The 14402-nt window shown below is 40.7% G+C and overlaps 1 protein-coding gene across 1 annotated transcript in view; it reads right to left on the bottom strand.

Moving 5' to 3' along the window:
- Nucleotides 1-7910: 7910 nt before the first annotated feature.
- zdhhc5a (zDHHC palmitoyltransferase 5a) overlaps nt 7911-14402 on the bottom strand; it is a 46382-nt gene continuing 39890 nt past the window's right edge. The window contains exon 12 of the mRNA XM_075464108.1: nt 7911-14016. Coding sequence (XP_075320223.1) covers nt 13779-14016 — 238 coding nt within the window. The 3' untranslated portion in view covers nt 7911-13778. The remainder of the gene's footprint in view (nt 14017-14402) is intronic.

The raw sequence follows: 14402 nt of genomic DNA, 5'->3' as shown, positions 1-14402 counted from the left end.
AAAATACATAAAAGAACATAAAGAGAAACAAATAATTTAAATTATTAAAAACAAGCAACAGTCTAGAAGAAATGTTTTTAACCTGGATTTAAAAATGTCTAAATTTGGTGAAAGTTTAATCTCCACTGGCAGTTTGTTCCACTTGTTTGCAGCATAACAGCTAAATGCTGCTTCTCCATGTTTAGTCTGGACTCTGGACTGGACTAGCTGACCTGAGTCATTGGATTTAAAAGCTCTGCTAGGTTTATATTCTCTGAACATATCACAGATATATTTTGGGCCTAAACCGTTCTGAGATTTGAAAGTAAGTAAGTTTTATTTGTACAGCGCCCTTCACAGACCAGGGTCACAAAGCGCTTTACAGTTACAACAGAAACAATACACAGTTAGGAAGTACATACAAGTATAAGTTTAAAAGGCCAAGGCAACTCAGTGACAATCATAGCAACCCCAAGACAATTAAGCAAAAACCTGAACAAATAAATAGGTCTTAAGTTGCCTTTTGAAGGCGTCAACAGACTCCATCGAACGCAGAGAGAGCGGAAGATCGTTCCAAAGGCTGGGAGCAACAGCCTGGAAGGATCGGTCTATTCTGGTCTGAAAACAAGTGCGTGGCACCATCAGTAGATTCTGATCCACAGACCTCAGATCCCGAGGCTGGATCAGATCACTGATGTAAGGTGGAGCCTGACCATGCAATGCTCTGAAAGTTAAAACCAAAATTTTAAAATTGATCCTAGAGGAAACTGGCAGCCAATAAAGAGCTTTAAGAATAGGGGTTAAGTGAGTCCTCCTATTAGAGCGGGTCAGAATTCTCGCTGCAGAATTTTGCACTAACTGCAGGCGAGACAGCTCCTTCTTGTCTAGACATGAAAACAAAGTATTACAATAGTCTAAACGCGAATACACAAATGCATGAATGATCAGCTCCAAATCATTTTGTGACACCATTTTCTTGAGTTTGGAGATTTTCCTCACTTGAAAAAAGCAATTTTTTGTTAGCTGTTTGCAGTGTTGCACTCATGACATGTCTTTGTCACACACAACACCAAGGTTTCTTAGGCTCGGTTTAACATACTGGCCCAAGTCACCCAAGTACTGGTTAATCCCTGGAATGGAGTCATCAGGGGCAATAACCTGTTTTGTCCACAGTCAGCTGCAAGGTGTTATCATTTAGCCATTGTTTTATGTCCACCAAACAATGAACTAAGGAATTTAGCCTCTGGAGCTCAGTTGGCTTGAAAGAGCAGTAAAGCTGGATATCATCAGCAAATATGTGGTACGAAATATCAAAAAATCTCTGGATGATTTTTACCCAAGACAGAACCTTGAGGGACTCCACACAACAGATCTACTGACTCAGACCTTATTTGGTTAGCTGTGACACTAAAACTATGCCCAGAAAGGTATGACGAGAACCGATGTAGAACTGAACCTGACAGACCTAAGAGAACTAGAACAGTGCATTTTCCCGAATCAGCAGACATCATAATTTCACTGGACACTTTCAGCAAGGCTGTCTCCACAGAGTGATGTTTGCGGAAACCAGACTGAAACGTCTCATGGATGTTACTTTGATCCAGGAATAATAACAATTGTTCTGAGACCACCTTCTCTAGGATCTTGGACAAGAGTGGTAGCTTTGAAATAGGCCTGAAATTACTGAGGACAGTCGGGTCTAAGTCTGTCTTTTTAAGTAAGGGCTCCACTATGGCATGCTTAAATGTATTGGGAAACACACCTGTAGAAAGAGAGAGGTTAACCATTTTGGTAACCCAGTGTCAAACAACACTTTGGGGTTTTTCTTATTCATTGTTACCAGTTGACAATTATATAGTCAGATCTGGCATTTTTCACCATCTCATTGTATGAGGACACAAGATCCCCGAGATAAAGTCTGTGCACCTCAAGGTTAGTGGACTGTGACGCTTTGCTTTGCGGTAAGACGTATTGCATCACTTCCTGTTACCTTGCTTGTGTTCTGTGGAATTTCTTGCTCCTCTTGGACTACTGATAATCACTTTAGTTCTACCTATAACTTCCACAATTTTGCATAGTTAACTCTATAGCTTACCTTTCTGTTCTAACACAGTCTTACAGATCTTTAATCTTTATTCTCAATTTTTAGCAGTGTGTCTGGCTCTCTAGCTTAGCATGGCTACCAGTTCTCTCCCTCCATCTCCTGCTTTCACCTGCTCCGTGTGTCAGATGTTTAGTTACTCCTCTGCCTCCTTTAGCGATAATGGTACAGGTAACAAATGTAGTCTTTTTGTAGTTTTGGAGGCGAGGTTATCTGAATTGGAAGCTTGGCTATGCACTGTTGAAAATCAACCGATAGTGAGCCAGGTCCCTTTAGCCAGTGCGGAGCCACCTAGCGTAGCTAGCTTCATTAGCCGCCCCCAAGCAGAACCTGAGCAGCCAGGATCACAGGGTGGCTGGGTGACTGTCAGGAAGAGGCATAGCCCTAAAGTCCAATCTTGCAGTAACAAATGCATGGACTAGTTTTTCTGCATCACTCTGAGACAAGATGTTCCTGATTTTAACAATATTACGAAGATGAAAGAAAGCAGTCCTAGAAACCTGTTTTATATGCGCAGGGCTCTCAAGTCTCACGCAATGAGCGTGAGACACACGTATTTCAACAAGTTCACACGCTCACACGCCACACATGCCATTTCTCACGCTGAGAAATGATCAACTTCGTCGCACAGAAATTCTAATGGCCTATACTATAAACGAGTCAATGGCAGGTGCGCTCGTACAGCTCAGAACTATAGCTCTGGTACAGCCGTCTTGATTTAGCAAACCATTGGCAAATCACAAAATAGAATTTCTCAGCCAATCAGAAAACAGAATTTCTTGTTGCCGGGTGAGGTCTGAAATAGCTTTCAGCCGCAAGCACACGTACCATGAATGCACAGCGGACATAGCCTATTTATTTATGCTCTGAATGCGTGCAGAAGTTGTAGACGAGCTGGAGGTGGAAGAGAACCGTCAGGATCATCAGCAGGTCATAGCTTCATTTATTTTAATCTTTCATTAGTTATTATAGTTTTCCTACTCCTTGTAAAAGACCAATACCTGCCGATTAAAGTGTTCGTTGGAGTAGTAGGCCTAAATATTCAGCACACACCCTTTGACATGAGCAACTTAATGAAAAATGAAAAATATGTAGGAGTGTAATTAGGCTTCCGTGGTTAATTTTTTTCAAAGGTGACTGGTATGAGCAGATTCCCAATAAGGCTATCTACAATTGCCAAACTGGTATTAGTTCTGCCGCACTGAAATGCTGATGCAGAGAGGGTTTTTTCCATGGTGGGGCTCAATAAAACCAAGACCAGGAACACGTTGGCTCTGAATGGAACTCTGTCATCCATCATGACTGTGAAAATGGCTGACATTGAGCCACAGTGCTTTAAATGGGAGCCCCCAATATCAGTCATCAAGCATCAAAATCTGCCACAAACACTTACAACAACACTCATAAACAAACACACACACAGAGGGACTGCTCAAGGGGCCCATTTGGGGTTATGTTTGTTTTTCTTAATTTCATTTGTCTGTTTTTTTGTTTGTTAAGACTTTGCATACCTAAAACCATTTATTTTAAAATATAGCAGAATTTAGTGTAAAAGTGAAGATTTGTGATTTTGGTATAAATAAAACAATATCTTTGTTCTTTAAGTAGCTAGTTTATGGCGATGGGATACTGCAAGGGACCCCCCCCCAAAAAAAAAAACTAAAGAAACCCCCCGCGCACACGGCCCGGCCCCTGCCCCGCCCGAATCTCACTCCAAGCAAACTTGAAAACTTGAGAGCCCTGATATGCGAGTCAAATGATAAATTCTGGTCAAAAATAACTCCAAGGTTCCTCACTTTAGAACTAGAAGCCAAGGAAATACCATCTAGAGTAACTATATAGCTAGACAATTTCTCCCTAGAGCGCTCAGATCCGAAGATAACAACTTCAATTTTGTCTGAATTTAGAAGCAGACAGTTCTGAGTCATCCAGGTCTTTATGTCTTTAAGACATGCTTGTAGTCTGACCAACCTATTGGGTTCATCTGGTTTTATAGATAAGTACAACTGGGTATCATCAGCATAGCAATGGAAATTTATGCCATGCTGTCTAATAATCTTACCTAATGGAAGCATGTATAAAGTGAAAAGAATCGTTCCAAGCACAGAACCCTGAGGAACTACATGACTTACTCTGGTGTGTGAGGAAGATTCTTCATTTACAAGAACAAACTGAAATCTATCAGATAAATGTAGCAGCATAGACGTGATTCTCTATGTTGTTACAGCTGCTTGCTATGAGTGCTGCTTGCAGCCAATCAATGAGGTGGCGACTATAAAAGCGCCGGTCCTCCCACATGTTCTTCCTCGGCGTATTGTCAACAGACTCACTTCCGGGTCAAATCATTTGGCCTGACAGGGTGATGGCTTAGGTGCAGCTCCCTGCTGCTGTGTGGGCTCCATTGGTGAACGCCAGCGGCGGTTTCCGAGCTCTCTCGCCCTCCCTCCGTTGTTGTGCATGTGTGTACGTGTGTTGCGGCTATAGGGTACCGCAATCGGCTCTCTGGAGCTGCTGCTGCTTTGCTTGATGTTTTAATTGCTCAAACTGCACCGCTCCGCTTCTCTGCTGCTCGCCTGCTGCTCGCCTGCTGCTCGCCTGCTGCTCGCCTGCTGCTCGCCTGCTGCTCGCCTGCTGCTCGCCTGCTGCTCGCCTGCTGCTCGTCCGAAGCGGTTGCGTTTTGCTGCTGCCTCCCAGCCACCTTGTCTTTGTCTGCCTGGCCTACCAGATGATTAAGGACACAAATACCTGGAGTTGGTTTTAAACTTCTCTTTTATAAATTGTTTGTCCTGAGTTGGTAGTTTCTTCTGTTCTTTTACTTTTGTTAGTTGTGTTTTGTTATTGACTCAGTTTATTACTTTTTCGTTTTGTTTTATTTATTTTTTGCATTTTCTAAGTTGTCTTTCTTTTGCAGTTGCTGGTGGCCGGTGGTCTGGCACATGGGGGATTTTGGTTGTTTTGCTTTATTTTGGAGTGCCCCTTATTTCCACTAGCTCTTGTCCACTCACTTGGCCCAAGTTTTTAACCAAGTTTTTATAGATTAATAAAAGTTGTATTTTAAACTTTGAACCTCGTCTCATGCTGCCTGAGTGACTTACCTGTGTGCCTTTAATATCGTAACCTAATTCTCTGGGTGCAATTCCCAGGATGGCGTTGTGGGTTTTCCTTGTTTTCCCTTTAGTAAGACTAGTTTTATTTAGTTCCTCGCCACATAGATATGACTTAAACCAGCCTAATGCAGTTCCTTTAATCCCAATAACATGTTCAAGTCTCTTTAATAAGATACTGTGATCGATCGTATCAAATGCAGCACTGAGATCCAACAGGACAAGCACAAACACAAATCCGCTATCAGAGCTAAGAGGAGATCATTGGTAACTTTCAGCAGTGCAGTTTCTGTGCTATGATGCACTCTGAATCCTGACTGAAACTCTTCAAACATTATTTCTGTGTAAATGATCACAAAGCTGAGCTGCAACTATTTTTTCTAGAACTTTAGACATAAAAGGGAGATTGGATATAGGTCTATAATTAGCTAACACTTCTGAATCAAGAGTAGGTTTTTTAAGTAAAGGTTTAATTACAGCAACCTTAAAAGTCTGAGGTACATATCCTGTCAACAAAGACAGATTGATCAAATCCAATATGGAAGTGTCAATTAATGGGAAAACCTCCTTGAACAGTCTGGTTGGGATTGGGTCTAAAACACAAGTTGATGGTTTAGAAGAGACTATTGCTGTTGTTAGTTCAGAGAGATCAACTGGACAGAAGCCGTCTAAATACAAATCAGGTTCTAATGATACTTCTAAAGCTGTCCTGTTGGATCTCAGTGCTGCATTTGATACGGTCGATCACAGTATCTTATTAAAGACTTGAACATGTTATTGGGATTAAAGGAAGTGCATTAGGCTGGTTTAAGTCATATTTATCTGATAGATTTCAGTTTGTTCTTTTAAATGAAGAATCTTCCTCACACACCAGAGTAAGTCATGGAGTTCCTCAGGGTTCTGTGCTTGGACCGATTCTTTTCACTTTATACATGCTTCCATTAGGTAACATTATTAGACAGCATGGCATAAATTTCCATTGCTATGCTGATGATACTCAGTTGTACTTATCTATAAAAACAGATGAACCCAATAGGTTGGTCAGACTACAAGCATGTTTTAAAGACATGAAGACCTGGATTACTCAGAACTGTCTGCTTCTAAATTCAGACAAAACTAAAGTTGTTATCTTTGGACCTGAGCGCTCTAGGGAGAAATTGTCTAGCTATATAGTTACTCTAGATGGTATTTCCTTGGCTTCTCGTACTACAGTGAGGAACCTTGGAGTTATATTTTACCAGAACTTATCATTTGACTCGCATATAAAACAGGTTTCTAGGACTGCTTTCTTTCATCTTCGTAATATTGTTAAAATCAGGAACATCTTGTGTCAGAGTGATGCAGAAAAACTAGTCCATGCATATGTTACTTCAAGATTGGACTACTGTAATTCTTTATTATTGGGCTGTCCCACATATTCTCTGAAAAGCCTTCAGCTGATCCAAAATGCTGCAGCCAGAGTTCTGATGAGAATTAACAGAAGAGATCATATTTCTCCAGTTTTAGCTTCTCTTCATTGGCTCGCTGTTAAATTCAGAATTTAATTTAAGATTCTTCTCCTCACATATAAAGCTCTTAATGACTGAGCTCTATAATATCTTAAATATCTCATTATAAGATATCTTCCTAACAGAGCACTTCACTCCCAAACTGGAGGTTTACTTGTGGTTCCCAGAGTTTCTAAAAGTAGAATGGGAGGCAGAGCCTTCAGTTATCAAACTCCTCTCTTGTGGAATAAGTTGACAGTAAATGGAAGCCGACACCCTTTCCACTTTTAAGACTAGGCTTAAAACTTTCCTTTTTGATAGGTGATCAGGTCAGGTCAGATTGATTCAGGTGATCCTGAAACATCCCATAGTTAAGCTGCTATAGGCTTAGGCTGCTGGGGGGCCTCATCTGTCACACCCTTCCTTTCCTCACTTTACTCTCTTGTTCCCCTTTTTAATTTCTCAAATGATATTAAGTACATGTGACATTGTGGTCATTAACTCGTGTTTCTCTGTTCCAACAGATATTCTTTGAATGGTGTTACAGTGGATTTTCCCCCTCTTTTCTTTCTTCTCAAACCCTAGCTGGTCGAGGCGGATGGCCACCCTTCCTGAGTCTGGTTCTGCCAGAGGTTTCTTCCAGTTAAAAGGGAGTCGTTCCTTTCCACTGAGGCAGGCACGCTCAGGACGGGAGATTGGACTGAAGACAAGTTTCGGTGCAATCTGTTGGTTTCCTTAGCTAGGAAATAGTTTTTGTATTGGCTCTATATGAATGAATTGGATTATTTTTAAAATAATTCTGATTACAATGAATTGAATTCCAATTGGCTTGAATTAGACTATACTATTTAAGTGCCTTGAGATGACATTTGTTGTATTTGGCGCTATATGAATAAAACTGAATCGAATTTAATTGAATTTAATTTAATTACCACAACCTTAGCAAAGGATGCTTTGGGCCTTTTAAGGTTGTAAGGAGGGTCTTTGTGTATTGGGCTTACTTCCCACAGATTCCCATCAGATTGGTATCTGGAGCATTTGGATGTCAGAGGAATACCTGAGGCACTTTGACTTGATTTTTAGCTCTTCCTAAGCTGTTTTTGCAAGGCTCAGTGCTGTCCCTCTCAGGTTTTCCCAACAGAACATTGTTAGAAAATGAGAAGTGTTGCCCACTGTACCTGTCAGTAGTCATAATGTTATTGCAGATTGGTGTATATCAAAAACACACTGACGAGGGGCCTAAAATATTTCTTTTACTTCTTTAGCTCAATTTACCAATGGTACACTTGACATTTTATTAAAAAATACACAAATGTGTGTAACTTTTGTAATGTATTTTGAGCAACTTCACAAAACAAATTAAGGGAATTTTAGGTAAAATTCCCCGCTCTTGTCTGAAGGTATAAATTATGCAGACTACTGAGAGGACCATTTAGCAGTTATAAAATATCTGTACAGTAGAAACAGTAAATTGGCAAACACGGAAAAATTTAATCAATGCCATTACTCGTCTTGTCTAGATGCAACCATTTTATTTTCAGACTTTTTATGACTTCAGTGTTGAAATATTACCATCTTTGTGAAATCTTTTTTTTTTCATAAAATTCTTTGTTGTAAATCATTTTTCCTCACAAATATTGAATATTAGAACAAAAAAAAAAATCAGATTTTAACAGTGGCCCAATACCCTATCACAGAACAATTTAATGTTAAATGAAGTCGCACAGTAAATACCTTCATAAATCATAAGAAACAGTTTTACTATAGGACCCTCTTATAAACAAGCTGGCCAGTCAACAGACTCCTGCCATCATCTGACATGATCTTGGGAAATAGATTCAGGTTCTGTCAAGAGTGTCAACTGTTTAAGAAGGGCTTCTTTCGTATTTTCATACAGATGCTGTAACTGACATTGGTAAACACATCCTATCTTTTGACTCAGTATTAAAAACTTAATTTATCAATAGCTACATTTCCATATAAATTCATATAAAACAATGTCAAATTAAATAGGTGAAATAAAAAAAATACAACACTTGAATTTTCAAGGCAATTGCTCAATGAATTAATTTTCTAGAAAACTGCTCTGCAGAACAGTTTCAATATTCACTTTAGTTTCCTGTTTGTTCATACATGTTCCAGCCAAAATCAGTGGCCTACAGCAGCTTGTAGTAATAGTGCATGCTCCAGTCCAATAAGAACGCCACTTTTAAAAAAAGAAAGAAATCCACATTTAAAATCACATCATCCTGTACAAACATGGAATCATATTCACATCTAGGAATACATCAGTTAATTAATTGAAAAAAGAGGCAATCAGCATATTTTTTTTCCTTAAATGTCACATTTTCCTACCCCATCAAGAGGCAAACCAAGTCACACAGCAACATGAATGGAGAAGTTAACTGGTGACCGTCTTTCTGTCCACTGTGAGATTCAGGGTTTGTACGGTCATGAAAAACCTGTAAAAGTTTTGAAATTTTAAAAATAAATTTCCAGGCCCTGGAAAAGTTATGGAAAAAAATATTTTGTTGAGAAGCAGTGCCGCGGGTTCTTCAATAAGGCAAACGACGATCCACGAGTCAAAAAACAAAGTCCTGATGGGCATTAAAAGTAATGAACTCACACTATTCTTACAAATCGTCAGAAGACACAAGCAAGCTGTTCGCCGCTATGTTCCCCGACAGCGAGATTGCTAGGAGATTCAGCTGTGGAGAGAGGAAGTGTGCGTATGTGTGTACATTTGGGATCGCCCCTCATGTGAAGAGCCTTTTACTTTCAGAAGTCTCGAACCAAACGAAGTACGTCATGCTGTTCGACGAAAGTTTGAACCATCAATTACAGTCGAAACAAATGGATCTTCACGTGAGGCTGTGGGACGGAGCAGAGGTGAAAACTAAATACATAGGATCGGAATTCTTGGGGCATTCCACTGCAGAGGATCTTGTTGAAAAGATCAGCAACGTGCTGTCCGAGACAGGAGTGAAAAACCTCATCCAGCCGTCTATGGACGGTCCTCACGTGAACTGGAAAGCGTTCGGTCTTCTGCAGAGAGAGATGCAAAAGCAAGTGAAGTCACTACTCAACATCGGTTCCTGCGGTTTGCACATAATGCACAACGCCTTCAAAGATGGATGCAAGGCTACTGGCTGGGACGTCGAGCATACCCTTTCATCTCTCTACAGGCTATTTCACGACTGTCCGGCCCGCCACCAGGATTTCGTCACGGCCACTGGATGCAGCACCGCGATGCTTAAATTCTGCAAGCACCGCTGGCTTGAAAATGTCACCGTGACTGACCGAGCTCTGAAGCTTTGGCCCTACGTGCAGATCTACGTAGAGAAAGTGCTTCGAGGTGACCTTCCAGATCCCAAGACTAAGTCTTTTGAGGCTGTGAAGAACAGTACCAAGGATTTTCTGTTCATCCCAAAAGTGATGATCTTCAACAGCATCGCGAGAGAGATCACCCCCTTCCTTACACTCTATCAGATGGACAAACCAATGCTCCCCTTCCTCAGCGAGGACATGCTTCAGCTGATGAAAGGTAGGAATCTTAATTTTATTTTCTACACGTGTGTGTCTGTCTGTCTGTTTTGTACTTTTTTTATAACGCCTAAAAGTAAATCAGATGGACCAGTGGGTGTACTCCTTAACACTATGGTTAAGGAGGTGTTTGTAAATTAAACCTGACGCTCTGAATATATAATGCCCTCGAACGAGGGTTCTTCAACAGCTCTGAACAAATAAGAGCAGCAACAGTAACACCTAGAGGCTATTCTGAATTAAATTCTGTTTGGTGTGTGGAATTTAATCCAGGCCGCCATTGCTGTGCATAATGTGCATAATCTGTGTTACTGTTTTGACTTCTATGTATTAAGTAAGGTTTAAAACTATCAGTAATTTTATTACTCAAGGCAATTGATTATTTGTATTATTGTTACTTATTGTTGTTATTGTTATTATCATTAGTTTATTATTTTAGTTCTGTGTGTGTTCCAAGTTTTCTTGATACCAAATGTAATTTGACGTAGCATAAATAAATTTCCCTGTTTCCCTGTAATATTGGGTATATTTACTTATCTATTTTTACATTTGTTATTCACAGGACTTATGGGGCGATTCTGCAAGGAAGAACCTCTGAAGAATGCCACGTCAGTCATGAAGCTACTGCATATCCCTCTCCAGGACAGCAGCTTGCATAAGGATGGCAGTAAAACCAACCTGGGATTCTCAGCGGAAACCTGTCTCAACCAGCTGAGATCAGCCAAAAAGGTGTCAGAGAGACAAGCACTGGAGCTGAGGAAGGAATGTAAAACATTCTCGATTGCCATAGTCTCGAAGCTCCAGAGCAAGGCACCTGTGAATTACCAGCTGGTGAGGAGCATGCAGTGCCTTGACCCCAGGCGCATGGCGTCATCAAAAGAGGTGTGCCTGGTGCAAATGAAAAGAATGCTCCACCACCTTGTTGAGGCCAACCACATTGAGGAGTCGATGTGTGATGGCATGCAACTTTCCGAGAATTCGACCCCAAGACAGACAGAGTGGACACCCCGTTGTATGAGACAATGGGAACCAGCAAATCCTTTGTCAATGTGTGGCATGTGGTCAAGATGCTGCTTGTCCTATCTCACGGGCAGGCCAGCGTTGAGAGAGGCTTCTCGATCAATAAAGAGTTGGTAGTTGAAAACCAGAAGGAGGCCTCTTTGGTTGCTCAGAGACTGATTGTTGGTGGGGTTACAAATGTGGCCATCACCAAAGAGCTTTTGCTTTCTGTGGCTGGAGCCAGACAGCGATACCACACTTACCTCGATGACCAGAAGAGAGCCAGTGTGAAGGAAATCGGCGCGCAAAAAAGAAAGGCTCTTGGAGATGAGCTGGATGAGCTGAAGAAGAGGAATAGAGTGAAGGACATTGGTGCCCTGGAAAAGACAGCTGATGATTTTGCTGACAAAGCTGAATCCACTGGCAATATGACCTTTATTGCCAAATCAAACAGTTTGCGTCGCACTGCGAAGGACAAGAGGGCATCCCTTGAGGAAATCGAAAAGGAAATCAACCAAAAGGTTGCTGAAGTGAAGGAATAATAGTACCACAAACACACCTCTCTCTCTCTCTCTCTCTCTCATTTTGACAGCGCTGATTGGATAAATTTGTAAAATACGTTTGAAAAATATGATTATGCTATGAATTGTTTGTAAAGCACTTTGAATTGTTTTGGAGGCGCTGAGCAGGAACGCAGTTTTCACATGTTCTTAAATGCGTTCTGGACCTTAATGTTATTTGAAGCATGTCAATTTAGTCTCTTTATTTTACCTTATTGTTTAAAGAATGAAATTGTTGTTCACTTGTATCTGATCAAATATAGACAGAATAATTGCTCTGCTGCCAGCAGCATCCATTATATCTTTGTCTTTGGAAAATACTTCCTGATAGAAAGTTGAAAACCAGTCAGAATTTAAGTGCTGGTATCCCTCACTGGGTTCTCATTTTGTTTTTTAATTGCATGAGTTCGGTTGGTTTTGTTACCTTCATAAGTTCAAGAACATATTGCCAGGGTTCGTACGGTCATGAAAAACCTGGAAAAGTTTTGAAATTTTAAAAATAAATTTCCAGGCCCTGGAAAAGTTATGGAAAAAAATATTTTGTTAAGAAGTTTTGGAAAAGTCATGGAATATATCTAGTGTTTCATCGATTATCTTAATAAAATTGATGTGCCGTAATAAAATGTAAATTGTCACGAGTTGTCTTGGGTGGAAATGTTTTCTAGCGCAGTCTAGCGTGATGCTGGGCGATGTTACAGTATGCCGGGGAAGTGTAGCTTCAATAATCTGTGGCTGTCAAAAGAAAGTTACCGGCAATGGCTTGCCAGGGACGACGACCAGTTCATCTCTGACTCAAGGCCTACACCAGGCAAGTGAATAATATAAATAAAAAAGTGAATATAATTAATGTAGTATAACATAGTATAACGGCAGCGTATAGCCTATAGTATACGTAAATATGTATATATTATATATATGTATAATATAGGCTATGTATTTAATATGCCCGTGCGCGCACGCGATTGGTCATTGGTCTTTTGGTCTTGGAAATTCAGTAAAAGGTTTTGGAAAAGTCATGGAAAAAAGTTGGTGAAAAAGTGTATGAACCTCGGAGATTATCAGGAAGTCCACAGGTAATCAAAGATTACTGTCCTCAGAGTGGATTTTGCATTTTCATGTCTGACTGGAAGGCTGTAAAACATATAGAGACCATTAGAGGAAAGACAACAAGTTACAGGGATTCTGTCTGGGCTGCATTGACTTCATGCATGGTTACACAAACACCCCTCGTGTCCTTGGTCCAATGCAATCACACCATGCTGCACTTGATGAATACAATTATGGAAAGAGGGCTTTCACTCACACCTGGGGCCAGAAATGGTGTTAAAACTATCATTACTTCATGTGGTATGACTTGACTCTCACTGAAAACACATTTAATTTCCACAAAAGCCCTTTACTTTGACTGAATTCTGCTTTAATCGGGTTTCAAAGACTTATCATCACGCTCTTGGGACTTGTAATTAATGTCCTTGGTGAGCATGTGACAACTGTATTTAACATATAAAATGCCTAATTCCACCAGCTTGAGTCCAAAAGTGCTCATATGAACCTTTGCAAAGCAATAGTTCTAAAACCCTATTTTTGAGGTTGTTGGTGTGTCCAGAAGGGATCCAGCTCCAAACCCTGGCAGTGGTAGTGCATTACACTGCGATACTCATTTAATTCAACACCCTGACTTTACAGTTTTAATGCCTTCTACCAATCTACTGAGCTTGAGTGAGGATAAAAACCCACAGAAATAAGCCATATAGTTCCCACTTGGTTCAGAGTGATAAAAAAAAAAAAAAAAAATCTTTTTGAAGCCCAGTGCCAGTAAAACACAAAACTTGCAAAGTTACTGAAGAGGATGTGTGGAGGCAGGACAGTCCAGTTCAGTGTAGTTCCACAGGCAAACCACCAATGAAGTGTGAGATCCAGACAAAATGGTTCCAAATCTCTCCCTCTGAGACAGAATAATCTGTACTTTGTCTCATTTGTCCTTGAGCTGCAGGCCAGCTGCCATTCACACAGAAATCTCATAGGTAGTGCCCCCAACGCCAGTCACCTTCTTCACTCCACCACTCTGAGGCTTGTGGGCAGGACTCTGCGTCAGTGCCACACCAGGTTGAGCTACTCCAGGTCGGTCAAGCCCTGTCGCAGGGCGAGAAGGGGATGAAGGGGCAGAACAGGAGGAGGTGGAGGAGGAGAAGGGCTGGCCACCATTGGTCTGACTCAGAGGTTTCATCCGGATCAGCTCATCCCTGATTTTTTAGGGAGACAAAAACATAAAAGAAACAGTATGCATGATAGTTCAGGACAGGAAGTGCCAATTTAATCTGAGGATGAGATGGGGATGTCAGAAACACTTAAACAGTTCCAAATAATACATGGTAAGTGAACTGGAATTCACAACTGTAATTTGGCTCCAATCAGCTAAATCGAGATAGTCAGGACCTCATTGAGAAATAGCAATCCTGCTGCTTCTCTAATATCATGAAAGAATGGATATGAAACAGCTGATTCCAAGAAGGAGTAGTAATTGTTGACTACAAGGGGTCCCATGTAGATTGAAGATATTTAATGCCCAGAATGCTGTTTAATTCTTGTCACCAAGACGTTCTATTTGCAATTATTACAGTATTAGTGT

The sequence above is a fragment of the Odontesthes bonariensis genome, chromosome 4 (assembly GCF_027942865.1).
Source record: "Odontesthes bonariensis isolate fOdoBon6 chromosome 4, fOdoBon6.hap1, whole genome shotgun sequence".
NCBI classification, from domain to species: Eukaryota; Metazoa; Chordata; class Actinopteri; order Atheriniformes; family Atherinopsidae; genus Odontesthes; species Odontesthes bonariensis.
Note: the sequence above shows the minus strand (reverse complement) of the source record. Positions and strands in the feature narration are given on the sequence as shown.